General features: G+C 33.0%; 6 protein-coding genes and 1 long non-coding RNA gene across 9 annotated transcripts; 3 read left to right on the top strand and 4 right to left on the bottom strand.

Moving 5' to 3' along the window:
- Nucleotides 1–61: 61 nt before the first annotated feature.
- On the top strand, nucleotides 62–2156 carry eIF2Bbeta (eukaryotic translation initiation factor 2B subunit beta). Its single transcript, XM_011064483.2, has 6 exons — nucleotides 62–270; nucleotides 342–428; nucleotides 565–846; nucleotides 1291–1447; nucleotides 1528–1922; nucleotides 2038–2156. The coding sequence occupies exons 1-6, from the start codon at nucleotides 200–202 to the stop codon at nucleotides 2108–2110; spliced, it is 1065 nt and encodes a 354-aa protein (XP_011062785.1). The 5' UTR covers nucleotides 62–199; the 3' UTR covers nucleotides 2111–2156.
- Nucleotides 2141–4113, bottom strand: amrt (TM2 domain-containing protein 2 amaretto). Its single transcript, XM_011064492.2, has 3 exons — nucleotides 3857–4113; nucleotides 3679–3766; nucleotides 2141–2893 (listed from the first exon to the last, which is right to left on the bottom strand). The coding sequence occupies exons 1-3, from the start codon at nucleotides 3991–3993 to the stop codon at nucleotides 2564–2566; spliced, it is 555 nt and encodes a 184-aa protein (XP_011062794.1). The 5' UTR covers nucleotides 3994–4113; the 3' UTR covers nucleotides 2141–2563.
- A 96-nt stretch (nucleotides 4114–4209) lies between these two features.
- LOC105151039 (dnaJ homolog subfamily C member 28) lies at nucleotides 4210–5959 on the top strand. The gene is made up of 5 exons (XM_011064493.2): nucleotides 4210–4486; nucleotides 4564–4695; nucleotides 4768–4857; nucleotides 5007–5357; nucleotides 5454–5959. The coding sequence occupies exons 1-5, from the start codon at nucleotides 4361–4363 to the stop codon at nucleotides 5856–5858; spliced, it is 1104 nt and encodes a 367-aa protein (XP_011062795.2). The 5' UTR covers nucleotides 4210–4360; the 3' UTR covers nucleotides 5859–5959.
- Nucleotides 5923–11704, bottom strand: Gart (trifunctional purine biosynthetic protein adenosine-3 Gart). Its single transcript, XM_011064495.2, has 17 exons — nucleotides 11410–11704; nucleotides 11195–11275; nucleotides 11036–11125; nucleotides 10719–10966; nucleotides 10075–10274; nucleotides 9814–10008; nucleotides 9613–9743; nucleotides 8921–9131; nucleotides 8717–8852; nucleotides 8427–8649; nucleotides 8129–8323; nucleotides 7532–7787; nucleotides 7244–7447; nucleotides 6989–7135; nucleotides 6647–6915; nucleotides 6290–6547; nucleotides 5923–6167 (listed from the first exon to the last, which is right to left on the bottom strand). Exons 2-17 carry the CDS (start codon nucleotides 11273–11275, stop codon nucleotides 5985–5987), a joined length of 3027 nt encoding a protein of 1008 aa, XP_011062797.2. The 5' UTR covers nucleotides 11410–11704; the 3' UTR covers nucleotides 5923–5984.
- An 811-nt stretch (nucleotides 11705–12515) lies between these two features.
- On the top strand, nucleotides 12516–14944 carry LOC105151041 (succinate dehydrogenase [ubiquinone] iron-sulfur subunit). 2 transcript variants are annotated; one of them, XM_011064496.2, is made up of 5 exons: nucleotides 12516–13108; nucleotides 13559–13809; nucleotides 14162–14459; nucleotides 14531–14653; nucleotides 14781–14944. In XM_011064496.2, the coding sequence occupies exons 1-5, from the start codon at nucleotides 12941–12943 to the stop codon at nucleotides 14928–14930; spliced, it is 990 nt and encodes a 329-aa protein (XP_011062798.1). In that variant the 5' UTR covers nucleotides 12516–12940; the 3' UTR covers nucleotides 14931–14944. The 2 variants fall into 2 exon arrangements, with proteins under 2 accessions (XP_011062798.1, XP_011062799.1); XM_011064497.2 differs by lacking the exon at nucleotides 12516–13108 and adding an exon at nucleotides 13123–13200.
- LOC147908544 (uncharacterized) lies at nucleotides 13350–14892 on the bottom strand. The gene is made up of 3 exons (XR_015546147.1): nucleotides 14837–14892; nucleotides 14098–14475; nucleotides 13350–14005 (listed from the first exon to the last, which is right to left on the bottom strand). It is a non-coding gene; the product is annotated as an uncharacterized LOC147908544 (long non-coding RNA).
- Nucleotide 14945: 1 nt separating the features above from the next.
- Nucleotides 14946–18961, bottom strand: LOC105151042 (serine/threonine-protein kinase Chk2). Of its 2 annotated transcripts, XM_011064501.2 has the most exons (8): nucleotides 18420–18961; nucleotides 18001–18276; nucleotides 17861–17927; nucleotides 17671–17746; nucleotides 17392–17595; nucleotides 17130–17303; nucleotides 15986–16141; nucleotides 14946–15925 (listed from the first exon to the last, which is right to left on the bottom strand). In XM_011064501.2, the coding sequence occupies exons 1-8, from the start codon at nucleotides 18568–18570 to the stop codon at nucleotides 15731–15733; spliced, it is 1299 nt and encodes a 432-aa protein (XP_011062803.2). In that variant the 5' UTR covers nucleotides 18571–18961; the 3' UTR covers nucleotides 14946–15730. The 2 variants fall into 2 exon arrangements, with proteins under 2 accessions (XP_011062803.2, XP_011062800.2); XM_011064498.2 differs by having other exon boundaries at nucleotides 17671–17927.
- Between the last annotated feature and the right edge of the window lie 425 nt (nucleotides 18962–19386).

The raw sequence follows: 19386 nt of genomic DNA, 5'->3' as shown, positions 1-19386 counted from the left end.
CAATATTGATGCATCAGATTGGCTATCACACAAGCTTGCTACTTGCGATACAGGCCTAGTTTATATTAGTTATTTACTAGGCCACAGACGTGGAAATTGGAATCACATCGCATATAGACGAAAGTAGTTTCAAGAATTTCTGAAATACGTAACAAGATATTTTGTATTGCATGTAACTATATATTTGAACGCTAGTAAAATGATTGACATGAATTCGAAAGAGAAAATTAATGAAAGTGTGCTGAAGTTGACAGATAGTATTCACTATGGGTAGGATAATTTTCACTCAATTTCCTAGAAAATGGAAAAAAAAAATATGATTAATATGCCATATTTTGCAGAGAAATTAAGGGCACTCACAATATCGTGGTGGCTACTATTTTCGTGCTTAAGGAAATTATCAATAATACACACTGGAATACAGCAAAGTATGGATTTTTATTTAAAGCTGTTGTATCATTTGTTGCAACACATGCCAGAGCACATATTCATTTTGCCAAAACAGAAAATACTTTCCATTAACTTTTGCAACTTACATTATTAATTTTAAGCTTAATTTTCTAGAGATTTAATGGATATTGTTGTGCAAAATGGAAAGTACCTCGTTAAAACACTTCCTCTTGAAGCATGTATCGGAAATATGGTAAGAAGGATATTGCAGATCATTAGGGAAGAATATACTTTGGAATTGAAGAGTAAGACAGATGAGATGTATCCCCAGGAGTCCTTGCACAAAATTCTTACTGCTGAGGATAACCAACAGATAGATTTCAACGTTTCGGTACCTTCTCTCAAGGCCTCTCTCATTGAACACATTAATGAATTTGAAACGGAATTGGAAACATGGTAAGTACAATCACATCTGTACCATATTTCATCTATTCCTTTCAGCTGAACTTCTTGTATCTTTCTTTCCTTTCTAATATAAAAAGAAAAAAAAATGAAGAAAGCTAAATGATATACAAAGCTGAAAAAAAAATAAATCTAAAAATAATACAATTTCTATGATATAATGCAACTATGAGTGCTTCTCATTAATAACAAGTCAACATAAGCATTATTCTATCTTTCATGACATTCAATGATAACAAAAGCAAAACGATACTTATTTCAACTTGTATTATCAAATGGAAAGCACTTATTATTAGAAATTTTTAATCTAATTTCAATGTTTACTATTTCTTCTTACCCCTTATGTATTAGCTCGAATCATTTCATGATATAATTCCATAACAGCCTTTCAAAATACATTTCTTAATAGTCTTTTGAACAAATTTAATGTGTTCCCAGTTCAGAAAACATCACACGACAAGCATCCGAGCATATACACTCAAATGAAATTATAATGACTATCGGCAAGTCGAAATTGGTAGAGGAATTTTTCAAAAAAGCTGCTGCTACCAGGGCCTTTGATGTTATAGTAGCTGAAGGTGGACCGTCTCTAAGCGTAATTATATACCTAGCTTAAAGGACAAACTCGAAATTAAACAGAGGAGAATGCAAAAGAGAAAAATCTATGAATTGCAGGGTCATGAGATGGCAGTGAATCTGGCTAAGGCAAAGATCAAGACTACACTGATATCAGATGTAGCGATCTTCGCGATGATGTCCCGAGTCAACAAAGTCATCATTGGCACTCACACAGTCATGGCAAATGGTGGACTTCGGGCGATTTCGGGCGCACACACTGTCGCGCAAGCCGCCAAGCACTATTCTGTTCCAGTAATGGTTTTGCTGCCTCTCTACAAACTGGCGCCCCTTTATCATTGCTCGGGCAAACAAAATGGCTTTAATTGTCACGTTTCGCCGATGAATGGCGTAATCGATAGTGCCAACGCACCATTGCTAGAACGGATACATGCTTACAATCCTGTATTCGATTACGTTCCACCTGAACTTGTTACATTATTCATCTCGAATACGTAAGATTATTAAGATTATTATATATTATATTGTACATTATTAAGATTATTATATATTATAGATTAATGTTAAAATCTCGAACAACAATAAATGTCTTTGTTCTTTCTTTTTCAGAGGTGGAAATGCGCCGTCTTATGTATATAGATTGCTTAGTGAATTGTACCATCCCGACGATTACGAATTATAAACAATTGTATATATAAACTAATCACAATCCTTTTTTTTTGTCTAAACTGATCTCTATAATTTATTTTTATACAAATTAACACATATTTATCTTACATTAAAGAGGATTTGCAATATACTTTACATATTATAAATTAATCTTTATCGCATTGCAATGGTTTATTTACAATTATAATTATAATATTTAAATATGAAATAATTATAATTATAATTTAAATATGTGTGAAATAAATTCCCCAAATGAGAATTAAATTATTCGCTTTAATTTTATATTTCTGCACTTAATTTAAATTTTTTAATAAATCTTATAAAACTGAGATAGGAGATGACGGTCAAGGATTGAACAATCTAAGACTCGTCTAATAAGTTGACTGTTCTCGCAAGAAATCACACGTTATCTCACAAATTATAAACTAAGTTATGTACAAAAAGTGATCCCTGGTTTCTTGAAATGCTATACATATGGATTCCAATTACTGCCGTCTTCAGGTTGCAAAGAGTTTGTTACCAACAAAATAACATCAACTATCCACCACACACCCATGCCACCTAATGTCAACAGTTTGCCTACTGCTGTTCCAGTCTGTCCGAGACAAAATCGATCCATACCGAGAAAACCCAACAGAATACTATACAGGAGAGTTGTTGCGAAGTATTGGCCACTGTACTTTATACATGGTATCCCTTCACGAAAGAATGTCCTTGGTCCAAAACACTCAATATCTGGTAGTACTGTACAGGATACCTTAGTCTTCTCTACATCTTCATAACGAGATCCTCCAAACTGTTAATTTATTAATTGTAAATAATTTGCATCTAAATTTCTTACAGCTGCAATTGTGTAGTTATAAAGGAAACATTTTTTATCATTTTCTATGAATTTCATGTTATTTAAATTTTATAAATTATCCAAAAGAACAGAAAAACTTGATTACTCAGGATGTTTCCAGCAAAGATATAGTGTAATAGAGAGTATTTTCCAGCAAGAGACACAGATGACATAGTATAACAGTAATAATAGTGAATCATTACAGCCTTGTTATTTGTCAAAATTAGAAGAATGAAATGTTACACTGGATGCTTTTCATAGAACACAGTCATATATAATGTGACACAGTAATATACAGTGTCAATTTGTAGCTGTAACATTGCTTAATTTTTTTATTTTATTGCCAAAATAAAATAAAGAAAAAAGTCTCATACTTTGTTTGAATATATCCGAATGTAATCTTAAAATCTCTTATCGGAGTATCACTCCTAGAAATATAAATGGTAATGAAATGTAAAAATTTAGTATTTGCGAAATGATATAAAATAATAATACAATTGTGTCAACTTGTGTTATAGTCAGAAAGTACGAAATTGTACATTATAGCTGATATTCATACTTAGGTCTTATTTTAAGATTGTCTTAAGTAATGTCTTCAGATATTAATATGACTTTCTGACTGGTTCATGATATCTTAAGACTATCTTAAATATAAGAACCAATTATGAATACAGTTGTCTATGTATATTGCAGGAAAGTATTATCTCCTTATTGAAAAAACTCTCACAGCTGTGTCGTACCTTGACACAACCAAAGCCTGTCTCCTCTTTAGCAGTTTTGTTTCCCTTGTGATCAACCGGATCCTCGCATTCTACAAATTCCTTAGGTCTACAAGAAACACTCATTGTATTATTTCGTTAAGAAACAGTCAATATTTATTTCGTTGAAACATTAGGAAAATTCTACTTGAATACTCACAAGAATTTACACATCACTAGTGGACCATCGGGTCTATACTCCAGCTGAGGCTCGGTACTTTTGTTCGCAAGCACTAAACGTTTGTTTTGATCCCACAGAAGGCAGATAATCGTAATAAAAACAAGATATAACCTCATTTTGCCGTGGCTAACATTTTAAATGCGAATGACAACTGACAATCAGTGATACGAATTCCAGCCCACTTACAGAATTCTAGCTGAACATCAGCACTATGAAGTACTGTAAGTGTAGAAACTACACTCTTGATCTCCAATAATCGAGAAGTAAAGCCAATTATTGTTTATGCTTAACCAATCAATGTACGCGGATTTAAATTTGGCGCGATTCTTCACTTTAGTGTGACGATCAGTGACGTTCGATGCGTACGACAGTCATGACAGGCAAGAATAATTTTGCGTATGTATGAAATAATTTCGCGATAATTATGTAATGAGCAGCAATATAGAAATTACAACGTGATATTGTTCGTAACGTTGAAAGATCATGTTGTCTTTAAATCGACTGTGTATCAAGCCGGGAGCTTATTTTTCGCACGTGTCATCCGCAGAGTTGATCTTGTTGATCTCCAAGAGGTTCGTGCATCGATTTAATGCTAAGCAAACTGCAAAGGTATATTATTGAATATCATATAATCCCTACTTAATATATAATTGTACTAATGAAATAATTTAAATCATATTTGATAGAAACTGTATGAAACGTTAGGAGTTGCAGAGAATTGCGAGGACGAGACCCTAAGATTAGCGTTTGTTCATCTTGCGAAACGATTTCATCCAGATAGTGGAACGCCAGAAGCTGATGCTATTAGATTTTCCGAGGTAATGCATCCCGACTTCTTTGAGATAAATAAGTAAAGTAGATCTGTTTCATTGTATAATTATTCAATGTAGATTGAAAGTGCCTATAGAGAGATTCGGAGAATTAGGAATGCTCAGAAAGATGAAGAGACATCATTGGAAGTGGAAGAATTTGATATTAAAGTAAATATATTTGACATTTTTTAGCTGAACTTCATAGTTCATCTTTCTTCTTTTTTTTCAATGTAAAAAGAAAGATGTGAGAAGTTTAACTAAAAATAATAAGCTTCTCATATCTTTTATGTTTTGATTTTAATTGTCTTTACTTTCAGCACACAGCACCACAGCATCGTCATTATCTGACTTTCAATGTGGGAATTGGCACGCCAAGCAAAAGACAAAGACTACACACAATAGAAAGAGCCCAAAAGGCAGTTGATAACATAATGGAGCACAGATTGAAGAAACTGCAGGCTGAAGAGCGTAATACATTAATCGGCATGAATAAACAAAAAGCTAAAGATATTAAAACCCGTTATGGCATAGATCGTTTGGTAGAAGATTTGATTCAAGAAGCAATGAACAAGGGTGAATTCAGCGATTTACCTGGAATGGGAAAACCATTGAAAGCTACAAACGCTAGAAATCCATACGTTGATTTTGTGACCCATAAATTGAATCAGGTAAATTGCATCAGGTATAGAAGTATAAGATATTAGTTTTAATGATTTGAACTTTCAATAATTTAACTTGTTTATGTTGATCACGATTGCACACAGATACTAATAGACAATGGCTTCACTCCAGAATGGATACAATTGTCAAAGGAAATCAGAGAAGAAACTGAGGAATTGAAAAAGAAGTTGTTAGAAACACGTAATGATATCAGCGAGCTCCCATTAATTCCAAAAGATGAATTAATATGGAATAATAAGTTGGAAAAATTCAAGACTACAACAAGGCAGATAAATAATAAAATTGATAAATACAACTTGCTAGTTCCTATACTCCAGAAACAAATGCTCCATGTTAGATTGGATAAACTCGCCGAGAAAGCGTTATCGATACCGCCGTCTAAAAATATAAAAAAATATGCAGATACTAGTCATGAAAATTCGAAAGTGAGTACATCTCAGGACTTACTTAATCTCATAAGCAACTTGTTTAGTAAAAAAATTACTTAGATAAACAGAAAAGATGTGATATTGTAAACTTATTTGTACATATATAAATAATGAGCTTAAGATATAATAGTACAAAAAATATAACTTCTATATTTTATAAATCCGTTGTATACATGTGATTTCTAATTAATTCCAATGAAGAGTGCCGTCTTCTTTCAATTTTATACGATCAGTCGCCAGGTGTTTTAAGGCACGAGGATAAGCTCGATGCTCCGCCGTTTTTACGCGTTCTTGCAAAATTTTCTCAGTATCGTCTGGGAACACGGGCACCACTTCTTGCTCAACGATAGCTCCCGAATCTATGTCAACCTAGTTAATAAAAGGAAGAAGATTGTGATAATGATTTATTAATGATTGAGTAAAGATGCTATAGTTATCTTCTCATTTAGTCCAATTCAACAAAAAAAATTCAATTTTTTTGGCTGCCTTACTTCAACAAAGTGCACAGTGCAACCCGATACACGCACACGCGCTGCTAAAACATCCTTATGTGCGTTGGCACCCTTGAAAGATGGCAACAATGACGGATGAATATTTAACAAAGCTCCTTTCCAATGCTTTACAAATTGTTGTGAAAGAATTCGCATAAAACCAGCCAAGCATACTATTTCCACTCCGGCAGCGTGAAGTTCTACATTCATGGCTGCATCGAAAGTCTCGCGGCTTGGATAATCAGTGTGTTTAATTACCTATAAATTAAACAAGTGTAAAAATTATAGAAAAAAACAGATCCACGTTTATCTTTCTATTTGTAATTATATGTAGACTTGTATTAACGTATTAAGTACCACTGTCTTAATGCTAGCTCTCTCAGCACGTTTCAATCCTTCAACGCCAGGCTTATTGGAAATCACTAGGACTATTTCCGCTCCAATGTGTTGAGACGGATCTTGAGTAGCGTTAATTAACGATTGGAGATTTGTGCCGCTACCTGATATCAGAACTCCTACTCTTTTAAGAGGCTTACTCAGTGTTGCAACCAAATTGGGAACATATTGTTTCATTTCGGGCTCGAAAACCTTTTCAAAGTTCTCTACGTGCACCCTAGCTTGTCGATCTAACGTAATTAACACAAATATATAAATAATTTAATTAATTTCGTTAATTATATTTATAGTAAGAATAATTACTGTAATGTGTATTAATGCTTCCAATAACCACAGGACTTTCGTGTTTTAGTTTAGCCAAAATTTCGACCTTATCTTTTTCAGAACATATCAAGACCGCACCGATTCCGCAGTTAAATGTTCTTAACATCTCGTATTTATTAATTCCACCTATGTAATAATAAATAGCATTACGTCGATTAATATTTATGTAAATTACTTAATATATTTGCGACTTTCAAAATTAGAAATATGTAAAACTGTGGGCAATATACCTACCAATTGCTGCTAACCAACTAAAGATTGGCAAAACATTCCACTTTTTCGCATCTAACATTACGCCTAAATTCTCAGGTAAAATTCTAGGAATATTTTCCGTAAGACCTCCGCCAGTAATGTGCGCGAATGCCTTTACCAGATTGGTTCGCAAGGCAGGAATAACACTTTTTACATAAATTTTAGTTGGCTCCAATAGTTCTTCACCTGTGACATTATTCTCATATTTTTTCTTACGATCCATCTTATCTTGATTATTAAAAAGAGCTTAATTTAGAAAACATTTCATACCAATCGTTCGATTACTCCTTGAGAAAGGTGCAACATCAGAAAATTTCTTATCTGCAAGTTTCAAAACTTTTCGCACTAAGCTGAAACCATTGCTATGTATACCACTTGATGGAAGACCGATTATCACGTCACCTTCCTTAATGTCATTCACACATGGTAGCAAATTGCCTTTCTCAGCTGCTCCTACTGCAAAGCCCGCTAAATCGTATTCTCCCTCAGGATACATGTCCGGCATTTCAGCAGTTTCTCCTCCTACCTAAAAATGTTGATTCATACCTCGTCAAATAAAATATAAGTAAATTGCCTATATGAGCTTCCATGGTTATTAGTGCGTAAATATATTTATAAGGCGATATATTATATGTATATATTACCTTATAATATTTATAATTTAATATTTGTAATTGCCGCATAATATATAGTATTTGTATAACTGCGAAATAATAGATAATTTACTTATATTTGATTTATTTTTGAAACTACAAAACTATTTTAATTTTATCTTATCAAATAAATATTTAGTGGAAACAGATATTTATCCTTCTATTTAATAGCCTTCAAAAATATTCTTAAATTATGTAATGAACATTTTCTTACTAAGGAACATCCTGCTTGTTTGCAACCTTCAGTAATTCCATTTATGACCTTCGTAGCTACTTCAACGTCGAGCTTGCCACAGGCGAAGTAATCCAGGAAAAATAGCGGCTCCGCGTTGTGTGCAAGGATATCGTTCACGCACATAGCTACTAAGTCTATGCCCACCGTATCGTGCTTCTTACATTCGATTGCTATCTAAGAAAAAAAATTATTCATAAACAGGCTGACTCTAATAATTTTCTTTGAATGTATATGAAAATCTTTAACTTAATAGAGAAATCTTTAACTTAATATTCACCTTCAATTTGGTACCAACACCATCAGTGCCTGACACAAGAATAGGATCTTTATAACCTGCGGCTTTTACATCAAAAAGGCCACCGAATCCGCCTATGGCACCTATAGTACCAGCGCGTTTTGTGGAGCAAGTAGCTGGCTTAATAGCGGATACGAGATGATCACCAGCGTCGATACTTACGCCACTACTTTCATATGTTAACTGTCCTCTCTGCAAAATAGATCTGAAATGTTTAATTGTTAATCATGTGCGAGGTATTACTTTATTGATCTGTAAATCAATCATTATACCTGGCGATCCCTTTATGCGCGATGTCTGTTCTAAATTGCTTCCCATCGAACGATATATATTCAGCAGCTTGGGTAGCTCTAGCTGCTGCCATTGCTAAGGTTGGCGCGATACTGACAGTAATAAGAACTCTTCCGCCTATAAAATGCATTATAATTAGATACTTAGGCATTTGTTTAGATATCCTTTACTGTGCCGCTTTTTACCATTAGTTACTAATTCAGCTTCTGATGAAACAGTCGTGCCGCTATGAAAGACAAAGTAATCCTGTTTACGTGTCACTTCATCAGTGCCTGTTATAACTTGACCTTTGGATGAGGATGCCGGATAACCGCGAGATGCTAAAATCACACCCACAGCAGATACGTTTTCACGCCAGGAAACGAGAGACGAGCTTAAAGTTCCGTCGCAACAAGCCTGTATAATCATATCAAATATATCAAACACATATATCATATTGTATATCGCAGAAATAAAATCTTTGTTTTCTATATGAATATCTCTTATCCAGAAAACGAGAATGGATTGAAATGAATTGAAATAGATTCAGATTTTCAGAAATATTGATTCATGAATGAAATGCTAAAATGAATGCTTTTCAATCCTAAATGCATTTTTATTTATTTATGGAAATTGCATGGAGCATATTTCTATGCCTTTCAATCTAAAAATATTAACCTTTTCTATTGTGAATACTGTTCAATTCAAAATTTTGAATAGAAAATGCAGTTTTTCAATCCAATTGAATCTAATTAAATCCAATTGAATGCAATTAAATTAAAAAAAAAGTATTCGTTATTTTTAAAATACGCATTTAAAATACGCAAATGGATAGAAAAAAATTCAATCCATTTCAATCCATTCTCGCTCTTTGCTAGGTAAGTTTAATTGATTGTACCTTCATAATTGTAAACAGATCCGATGCCAACAGCGGTAATACTACTTCAGTCTCGGGATCGCCGAATCTGCAATTGAATTCCAAGACTTTCGGGCCATCTTCAGTCAGCATTAAACCGGCATATAATACTCCTGCAAATTTCATATAAATAATACACACTCATAATTTAACATCATTCATTGTCAACAGAAAATTACAAACCTACGAACGGAATGTTCTCCTTTCTAAGTCCATCGACAGCTTTCTGAAGAACATTTATTTTCACTTCTTCGTATTCTGTTTCACTTAACAATGGACATGGACAATACGCTCCCATTCCACCAGTGTTTGGACCAAAATCTCCATTAAAGATTCTTTTGTGGTCTTGTGCAGGCATCATGGGTACGACAGTCTTACCTAAATGCCAAATTTGAATTTTTTTTCTGTTAAAAACTATTCATATATAAACATAATCTTGTTTACCGTCTGTAAATGCAAGTACAGATACTTCTTCACCCTCCAAAAGTTCCTCGACAACTACAGTCTCGCCAGCAATCCCAAATTTTTTATCATTTAACATTTCGTCTATCGCTTGATAAGCTTCCTGCTGGTCTTTTGCCACTACTACACCTTTACCGGCCGCTAAACCTGAGGCTTTTATCACAAGTGCCTTAAATGGAGCACTATAACAAAAGAAAGTATATAAGTTTTCATATCCTAACAAACGAAAATGGACTAAAATGGATTGAAATTTTTTTCTATCCGAATGCGTATTTTAAATAGCGAATACTTTTTTTTGGTTTTAATTGGATTCAATTGGATTTAATTAGATTCAATTGGATGCAATTTTATTGAAAAACTGCATTTCCTATTCAAAATTTTAAATTAAAGTATTCATAATGTGTTGTTGTGTTTGCGTGTGTGCATAGAAAAAGCTAATATTATTTTTAGATTGAAAGGCATAGAGATATGCTCCATGCAATTCCTATAAACGAATAAAAATGCATTTAGGATTAAAAAGCATTCATTTTAACATTCGTGAATCAATATTTCTGAAAATCTGAATTCATTTCAATTCATTTCAATCCATTCTCATTTGCTGGGATCATCTTCCTCAAATTCCTTACCTTTTGATAAAATTCTTTGCATCTATAGCAGAAGTAAAACCTTGCCATCTAGCAGTAGGAATATGATTTCTGTCCATAAATTGTTTTGCCCAATCTTTATTGGCTTCAATCTGGGCTGCTTTCTTTTGAGGACCAAAACATTTCACTCCCACGTTTTTCAGATCATCTGCTAATCCCTGAGCCAAAGGATCTTCTGGCCCCACCACTACTAAATCAACATTATTGTTCTTGCTCCATTTGGAAACTTCCTACAGAAAAAATATAATATTACATAACTGATCCAAGAAAAAAATTATAAAATGACATTATATGTATACCTTAGTATTCTTGACGTTCAAATCAACTAATTGCACTTTATTCACTTCTTTGATGCCGATATTTCCAGGAGCAACCAAGATCTCTTTTACCTACATCAAACCTAAATTGTATTAATCTCTGTTACATTGCTATTCATTGTTTATGAACTCTTAACTTACACACGGCGACTGAGATAACTTCCAACAAATGGCATGTTCTCTACCACCGCTGCCGATTACAAGAACCGTGCACTGTGTCATCTGTAAATATTCAACGTGCTTTCTCAAAACGATGATCACGAGAGTGATTTATTCAGAATTATTAAAATATCGACGACATTCGTAATTTCCAAATTTAATAATTTCAAGCAAAACTATCTTTCCTCGTCACTCACCTTGCTCCAATTTGTAATCTGTAAACAGTAGCTGTTAATTATATTCGTTGTTTACGAGCGTCAATAATGAGAAATCTCCGGTGGCTTTTCTGAATAACGCGGTGATTATGTTTGTGAATGAAATGTGGGATGCTACAGGTGGTCAGCGTAATTCGTTCTCGGCGCAACAGCAACACAATGATGACTAACGAAGTGTGCCCACCAATAGCGTTTTACGCAACGAAAGACCGGCTTAATCTCTCGTTCTTCGTGGATTAATCTATAATAACTCCAAATAACTCGTATATCGCTCGCGCGATGACCCAACGATCTTTCAGTAGGCGATTTAAACAGTCTCGATGAGGATGTTTACATCATTATTATATTGTAATATACAAATAAATGCGCGCGATAGAGATAATATAGATCTTTTGCAATTCTAATGTTGTTACAATTTTCAGTTTTTTTTACTACTATTGCTATTTTTTAATTTTAAACAATTTGACAGATTATTACTAATCATTTAACAGATATTTAATAATTTTCAGTGTTCCGATAGATTATTCGAAATAATTGCGTAAACAATACTTCGACGTTATTCTATAAATTTGTAATAAATGGACATACGTCACATTGCGATACGGAAACTCCGTTCAACATTCCTCAACAAAATAATTACGAAATTATTTGATGACCATAGGTCAAGCGCGTCACTCTTATCTCGATTGTTGTAACTTGTTTGCATTATGACAAACAACGTAATGCAATCTAAATTCTGTTAAATCAAAAATAACTTTGTAGCGGTTAATCGATTTCTAATAATTTGAGCGTACAATGAACTGAATTAAAAAAATCATTTTACAAACAAATGACAAGAATGCACGCTTTGCGTTTTGCAAAAAATATATTAATAAATAAATAAAATCAATAAATAAAATTGATAAAATCAAAATAATTTATTATTTATTATTTCATGTGCCGTGTAATAAAAATACTTCCAGAGAATAAATATTTTATTATATGTATAATTATATATAATTTTATATATATATATATATATATATATATATATATATATATATATATATAACATTTTTTATATATTTTTTTCCGGATTGAAGAATATTGGAATATACAAACATATATAAAATATATATTAAGAAACACAGACTTTTTATAGAAGTCTATGGATGTGTACTTCTTGTACAAAAATCTGTGAAGACAATCAGAAATAGTAAAGTACGTGGCACATAAAATTATAAACAGAACTCTAAGCTGAAATTTGGCTCAAGTTCTATCGTCTAAAGCGAAATTTAAACTGTCGAAGATGTCTTATGAATCGATAATATAAATTGATATAAATTCGTCATAGACTGTTCGTGAAGTTCGTCCTCGATGATATTTTGTTCATGTGACGTTTGACGAGTCTAAGATAAATGCGACCGCGATGAGACGTAATGATTGAAATAGTGCGACGTGACATCACGAAGATATCCTCGAGATAATATTGTATTAGCGTGGGGACGACGACAGGTCATTCGAGGAGTGGGTCATGTATGCTGCCGTGAGCAGAAGCGTATCCACGAGCCGTTTCTGGTCGCGGGGACTCGCGCGCATTTGCGAATTGAGATTGTCAACATCAGCCAAGAAAATTCCAAGCGAGGACCCAGAGGTGGCGGCGGAAATCGCTGGCGTTACTGCGTGTAAAACGATTTCAAAAGTTAGTCATCCCGCACTTGAGAAAAAGCGCACTTGAGAAAAGGATCTTCCTCTGTCTTCAATATGCAAAATTCGAATCCGAATTCTTACAACGTGCTATGCATTTTTTTGTTATCGTTAGCGAGTCGTAGCTTTATTTTGTATTATCTAAAAATCTGCTCTTTGTAATTTTACTTTCTACATTTAAATTGATATTAATATACAAATGTTAGAAAGACAAAAAAACGGAAAGATGAGAAGAATTAGGATATAGAATTTTTTTTATAAAGAACAAACTGGGACATTTGATTATTATAATATTGAGACAAGTTCTCTTTTCGCGCATAATATATTGCAATATGAAAAAAGAATCTTCAATCATGAAATTTTTGAAAAAATTGAAGGACTTAGATCATACGTACATACACTATGTTTAGACGTGATTTATTATTTATAATAATATCTTTTGTAGGAGGCAAAAGTTGGGCCGAGGCTACAAACTGTACGTGTGTATCGATGGAATCCAGAAACGCCGGAAGTAAAACCGTACATGCAACAGTTCAGCATAGATCTGAACAAATGCGGCAAGATGATGCTAGACATATTGATATTGATCAAGGCGCAGCACGATCCGACATTGTCCTTCCGGAGATCCTGTCGCGAGGGCATCTGTGGATCTTGCGGGATGAACATAAACGGCGTGAATACCTTGGCTTGCATAACGTAATATCGTTCAATAATATAAAAATAAAATTTTTAATGTCGGTAAATCAGGCGATAGGAATATTGAGTTCTTTGAATTTGATCCTTGAAAAACTTGATGTATTTTTGGTAGTTCAGATATTTAGGATTTCGATATGTGGATAATTTTAGTGTTTTAGATGTGGGACACTTTGAATACTTGGAGATCTGTGAATGTCTGGAATTTAAAATGGTCGTGTTAATTTTATATGCCATATATTTCCGTTTACGTAGTTACTTTTCTAGCCTTTTCTTCGCGATAAAACTTACTTCCAAAAGAAATCTCTTCTTAAATCACATTAACGTTACTACCGAAACTGCTTAAAATTTTCAGGCAAATAAAAGAATCTCAGAAGCCATTGGTGATCTATCCTTTACCGCATACGTATGTGATTCGAGATTTAATTGCGGATATGTCCCATTTCCTGGGACAATTTCGCAAAATCGATCCGCATCTAAAGCGACCGGGTGAGGACGATTCCCTCGGTATGCGGCAAATTTTGCAAAGTCCAAGGGACAGGAACAAGCTCGATGGATTGTTCGAATGCGTAATGTGCGCATGCTGCGCATTTTCATGTCCTCCTTATTGGTGGCTCGGTGATAAGTATCTAGGACCTGCGGTGCTAATGCAGGTAACAAGTCATTTTTCTACGGCAAATAAAATGAAGATGTATCATTATTTACATGTATATCTATTCACTAGGCATACAAGTGGGTGATAGACTCGCGGGACATGGCACATGAAGAAAGGCTGGGGAAGTTACGAGACTACTATTCGGTTTATCGATGTCACACGATCTTCAATTGCACAAAGACGTGTCCAAAGGTGAATCTTAAACGACATTATTCATTGTTATTTTTTCTCCTGCAGTACAAAAAGAGTTTAGTTCCCTCAAAAGAAATTATATATCTAGATTTTAATTTTAATCGTCATACGATATTGTATCCAATAGGGTCTAAATCCAGGAAGAGCAATAGCGCAATTAAAACGTTTGCTAGCCGGACTTACAAAGAAAGAGAAGCCAGACCTTGAGACAGCACTTCCGAATTTCTGTCAAAAGGAGGATATTCAAGTAAATCAATATTCAAGTAAAAAGGAATAAAAAAATAGAATATAGTTCGCGAAAGGTTCTTCTTTATTGTATGAAGTCCATCACTTTGAATAAAGAACTTAGCATAATTGAGCACTAAGGTTGATTTTGTATAAGAGATAATAAACTCGTAACGATAATTAAATGTAAAAGATAAATTAAACTTACATTTTTTTTGCACATTTGGCATTAAACGTAAGGCAGTCTTGATCTCTTTTTATTAGCATTGCTATATCCTTGAAATATTCTAAATTTTCTAATCAAAGTTTATAAAGTTATAAATTGGCACTTATAATATTAATCAATAATCTTTAGTACATTTTACTTATGTCATATATCACAAATACGTCTAAGTTAAATAATGCCAAGACACTACTGTGTCTCTGGATCATAAATTCTTGTATTCATCAAATTGAGATACGTCACAAAATAAAAGAATATATTGTACAAAAAATTCTATATGTATCTTATCGTAGAATATATAAATCTTATTTATCTATTTCTCGATTTTTTAATACTGAGTTAATCATTAAGTATATTAAGTAAAAAAATATTATTTCTACTTGTACTATTAAACATGGAGATTTAAAAGATTGAGACTTTATAAACTTTATAATTTTTCGATATATTGAATTTATCAAAACCTATTGAATGCTCGCTTTTTAAATGAAAATTATTCTAAGTGGGTAACGTATACATGTATCACAATGTTAACGAAAAGCTAGATCTATCAAGAGGACACTAGATATGCCTCCACTTTTGCTCGCGAACTGAGATATTTTTTATGAGATTTTTTTTATGTTTTTCTTTTTTCAAATAAGCCGAGGGCGTTTATTCGGATGGATATTCGAAGGTGGTAAATTCTCGTCATTATCTTCATTAAGGATAACACCGGACATCAGCCTGTTGACTTCTCTTTGCATATTTATGTCACGTAACCATGGATGTAACAAGATCTGTGGCACTGTTATACGTTTCTTTGGGTTCACCGTCATCATACGTTTAATCTAGAACAACGCGATATTCCATTAACTGCAAAGTTAATAAATACAGACATTATTACGTACCAGATTTATAGCATCCTGCGATACTAGTGTAAAATATGATCCAAATTCGTACATTCCACCCTTAATTTGATCTGCTAAAGTGGCATTATTGTTTGAGAAAGGAACCCTGCCACTTAAACTAACATACAATATTACTCCTAAACTCCATACATCGACCTGAAAGAATTCCAATGAAATATAAACGATTCTTCTGCATAAGCTGTGTTCAGATATACACTGACTACTGAAAATCTATAGTTCACGTTACGTATACTGTAAATTTTCAATATTGACAGTGTATATCCAAATGGCCATAATTATTTTGCGAGAATGATAGTGATAGAGCAGTTATAAAGAAAAAGATTCAGATTCGATTCCTAGTCTTGCAACCTCGCATATTCAAGAGGAAAGATATTATATTCGTTATATATATAATAATATATATAATATATATAATATATATAATTATATATATAATAATTAAATATTTATTTAATAATAAATAATATTTATTAATAGTTATTAAAATTTTATCAGGAATAAATTTCAAAAACAATCAAAAACTGCTTATAACGAAGATCGGAGATCATTTGTCGATGCTTAATTTAAAGAGAATTTGGAATTTAAATTTAAAACATTGTGCAAACATTCTGCAATCGATCCTCCTATCAAATCTTAGATAAAACTATGATTCTGAGAATAAAAAAATTTATATTCACTATTATTTCTCATTAAAATATATATACATATATATAGTATTATTATACAGGATATCTTAAAATTCGAGGATAATGTTATTATAGCGAAAACTTCGTGAAAAATTAAATAATAAAAATGTAAGTATACTAAATACTTTTTTATATATTTGAAACTAATTATCTTAGTTAATAGAAATAGAACATACTACAATCACTTTGATTTTTCATTTAAAAGATAATTTAATTTTTTAAAATTTTTGTTTTGATACGTTTTGGGGAAAAAAACGCATATTTCTCCAGATATTTGTAAATGTATAAAATAATGATTTTTGAGATTTTTGGGTTCTAGCTGTTTAAGAAAGCGTTTTTTGACCATGTTTACAGGAATTTTGTTTGGAGAAGTAAATTTCCTATTAAATCTTAAAATTTCGCCAGAATATTTGGGCTTCTATAATTTAAATACTTACTTGATTTGTATAAGAGCTGCGTCCATTGGTTGCCAAAATTTCGGGTGCAACATACATAGGAGTCCCGCAGAATGTTCTCATCATTGTTTGGGCATCTACGAATTTTGACATGCCAAAATCTGATACTTTGACCAAAGGATTTTCCGAATTGTCCTTTAGCAGTATATTCTCTGGCTGTAAATTTTTTTAATCTAATAATGTAATATTGATATAACCATGTAAAACATACAACTAATGTTTTAAATTCTTCAATTAAAATTACCTTCAAATCTCTGTGTGTAATTCCCTGTCTGTGAAGATAATAAACAGCATGTACAACTTGATAGAATATCAGTTTTGCACATGATTCAGATAATTTTCCTTTGCTTCTTATTCTATCAAAAAGCTCACCACCCTCCATTAATTCAAGAATAATGTACATAACTTCAGTCGTGTCAAAAATATCCTTCAAAGGAATTATACAAGGCTGAAATAAAAATTCAAAATTCCATTGGCAACTACAATGATACAAAAGAGATGCCTTAAATATATCTGAACTTACATGCTTCAGCTTTCTTAATATTTCAACTTCGTTCCGAACATTCGCCGGATTATTGAGAATGTTCCCAGTTCCGGTGCTAAAATAATTTTTTTGTATAACTTTGATAGCAAATGTTTCGGAACCATCCTTTTTAAATAGCAGCCTCACTTCGCCACAGGCACCAGTTCCTAGTCTACGGCCAATTACATACCTCTGTTTCAGCCCCAGTGGTAATTCATAAGCAATTTCATGAACATTTGCACTCACGAATATATAAACTGCAATTAGATTAATTTTTTTTTATCATCAAGCAATAATTTATACATTGAGCTTTGAAAAATAGGTATGTACATGAGAAGGAACTCTTGGCTAAAGCTATCTCGGAATTATTTCCAATAATAACACGTCTTCCATGACCAACCAATTCCTGATTAACATAAGTTCCATTGTGACTTGAATCTTCTAGGTACACTACAATCTCGTTCGTGTTACCAACGCGCTCCCTGTATATGCGAAAGTGTGTCTTACTAATAACGCTTAGCTGTTTACTTTGCAACTCATTTGAAGTTAAACAAATGTCGCAGCTTGGAGAGCGTCCTAAGGTGTAAATGGTATCCTTCATCATTTCTGAAATAAAATAAAAAAATGTTATTGTAATTATTTGCCTAATTTAAATTTTAGGACTCTGATTTGAATTAATTTTGAAGAACTAACATAACAAGCAGAGTGATTCCAAGAAGATTCTACCTATGCAAGAAACGAGCTCTTACCTAGACTTCGTAAGTATGGCCTCCTAGGACACAATCTTCCCCAAACGGCCATCGTTTGCTGCTGGCTTGATACCTCCTGCGATTGTGTCAATATAGCATCCGCGTTCTGTGTATCGGGCAGACTACAGGGAATTTGTTCTTGTGATGTCATTTTCACTTCGTCGTGAGGTAATCATCCAAAGAATTAAGAGCCAAACGAAAACGCAAGACTGATGACTGTTAACAACTGCTAATCCATTGCTGTAAACCTGCCGATCTGTGGCAAATCTGTGGCAAGGTCGACTGTCAGAGATCGCGACAATTGTTCTTCGAACGAAACTTAATCACGAACAATTAACTTCCAATGAATTAACAATTATCAACAATACCATACAATCTGACGCAATTCTTGTGTGTATAAACAATAGAAATGTAATCCTCTAGATGCTCTAAATTATGGATTGCGAGAATCATTATATCGATGGAAATATCGATCGTGCGTGCGCATCTATCACTTTTAACAGTGCTGCTTTAGCCATCCTAGAAAAGTCGACTTTACAAGTCGATTTTAAATTGATTAAAGTCGATTATTCTCTGTTCGTTTTCACCAATATAGATTAACTTTAATCTCGGTTTAACTTACTCTTCATCTTTTTCTAGTTCTAAAGATTTAAAAAAGACGAAGAGTAAGGCCGGAATTAGATTATGCATTAAAGATTGAGATTGAAGATTAAAGATTGAAATTTCACCAATCAGGACAAAGAAATTTTAGCTCTTTTTGATTGGTCAAACTTTAAACTTTCAATCTTCAATCTCATTCTTCAATGCGTAGTCTGATTCTGACCTAAGATGAACCGAGATTAAAGTTAATCTACATTGGTAGAAATAGTCATCAAACTGTCACGCGTGCTGTATGGATAGTCACAAAATTTTCTTTTTTAAAGATATTTTTATATACAGATTTAATTAATTTGGTATAAAAAATAAT

The sequence above is a fragment of the Acromyrmex echinatior genome, chromosome 9 (assembly GCF_024713525.1).
Source record: "Acromyrmex echinatior isolate Ae372 chromosome 9, ASM2471352v2, whole genome shotgun sequence".
NCBI lineage: Eukaryota > Metazoa > Arthropoda > Insecta > Hymenoptera > Formicidae > Acromyrmex > Acromyrmex echinatior.
This window is presented reverse-complemented; position numbering and strand designations above follow the sequence as displayed.

Excerpts from the sequence above, each read along its gene's own strand:
- LOC105151042 (XM_011064498.2), bottom strand. The coding sequence starts at position 18,570 with ATGACATCACAAGAACAAATTCCCTGTAGTCTGCCCGATACACAGAAC. Across the intron at positions 18,277-18,419 it reads GCCATACTTACGAAGTCTAG|AAATGATGAAGGATACCATT; the intron begins GTAAGAGCTCGT and ends ATTTTATTTCAG. Across the intron at positions 16,142-17,129 it reads GCAGCTCTTATACAAATCAA|GTCGATGTATGGAGTTTAGG; the intron begins GTAAGTATTTAA and ends GAATTCTTTCAG.
- LOC105151039 (XM_011064493.2), top strand. The coding sequence starts at position 4,361 with ATGTTGTCTTTAAATCGACTGTGTATCAAGCCGGGAGCTTATTTTTCG. Across the intron at positions 4,487-4,563 it reads ATGCTAAGCAAACTGCAAAG|AAACTGTATGAAACGTTAGG; the intron begins GTATATTATTGA and ends CATATTTGATAG. Across the intron at positions 4,696-4,767 it reads ATGCTATTAGATTTTCCGAG|ATTGAAAGTGCCTATAGAGA; the intron begins GTAATGCATCCC and ends TATTCAATGTAG.
- Gart (XM_011064495.2), bottom strand. The coding sequence starts at position 11,275 with ATGACACAGTGCACGGTTCTTGTAATCGGCAGCGGTGGTAGAGAACAT. Across the intron at positions 8,324-8,426 it reads GTGTTGGTACCAAATTGAAG|ATAGCAATCGAATGTAAGAA; the intron begins GTGAATATTAAG and ends TTTTTTTCTTAG. Across the intron at positions 6,916-6,988 it reads AAGCATTAATACACATTACA|ATCGACAAGCTAGGGTGCAC; the intron begins GTAATTATTCTT and ends TAATTACGTTAG.
- amrt (XM_011064492.2), bottom strand. The coding sequence starts at position 3,993 with ATGAGGTTATATCTTGTTTTTATTACGATTATCTGCCTTCTGTGGGAT. Across the intron at positions 3,767-3,856 it reads CTAGTGATGTGTAAATTCTT|ACCTAAGGAATTTGTAGAAT; the intron begins GTGAGTATTCAA and ends TGTTTCTTGTAG. Across the intron at positions 2,894-3,678 it reads CAGGCTTTGGTTGTGTCAAG|TTTGGAGGATCTCGTTATGA; the intron begins GTACGACACAGC and ends ATAAATTAACAG.
- eIF2Bbeta (XM_011064483.2), top strand. The coding sequence starts at position 200 with ATGATTGACATGAATTCGAAAGAGAAAATTAATGAAAGTGTGCTGAAG. Across the intron at positions 847-1,290 it reads GAAACGGAATTGGAAACATG|TTCAGAAAACATCACACGAC; the intron begins GTAAGTACAATC and ends ATGTGTTCCCAG. Across the intron at positions 1,923-2,037 it reads ACATTATTCATCTCGAATAC|AGGTGGAAATGCGCCGTCTT; the intron begins GTAAGATTATTA and ends TTTCTTTTTCAG.
- LOC105151041 (XM_011064496.2), top strand. The coding sequence starts at position 12,941 with ATGTATGCTGCCGTGAGCAGAAGCGTATCCACGAGCCGTTTCTGGTCG. Across the intron at positions 13,810-14,161 it reads AATACCTTGGCTTGCATAAC|GCAAATAAAAGAATCTCAGA; the intron begins GTAATATCGTTC and ends TAAAATTTTCAG. Across the intron at positions 14,654-14,780 it reads GCACAAAGACGTGTCCAAAG|GGTCTAAATCCAGGAAGAGC; the intron begins GTGAATCTTAAA and ends TGTATCCAATAG.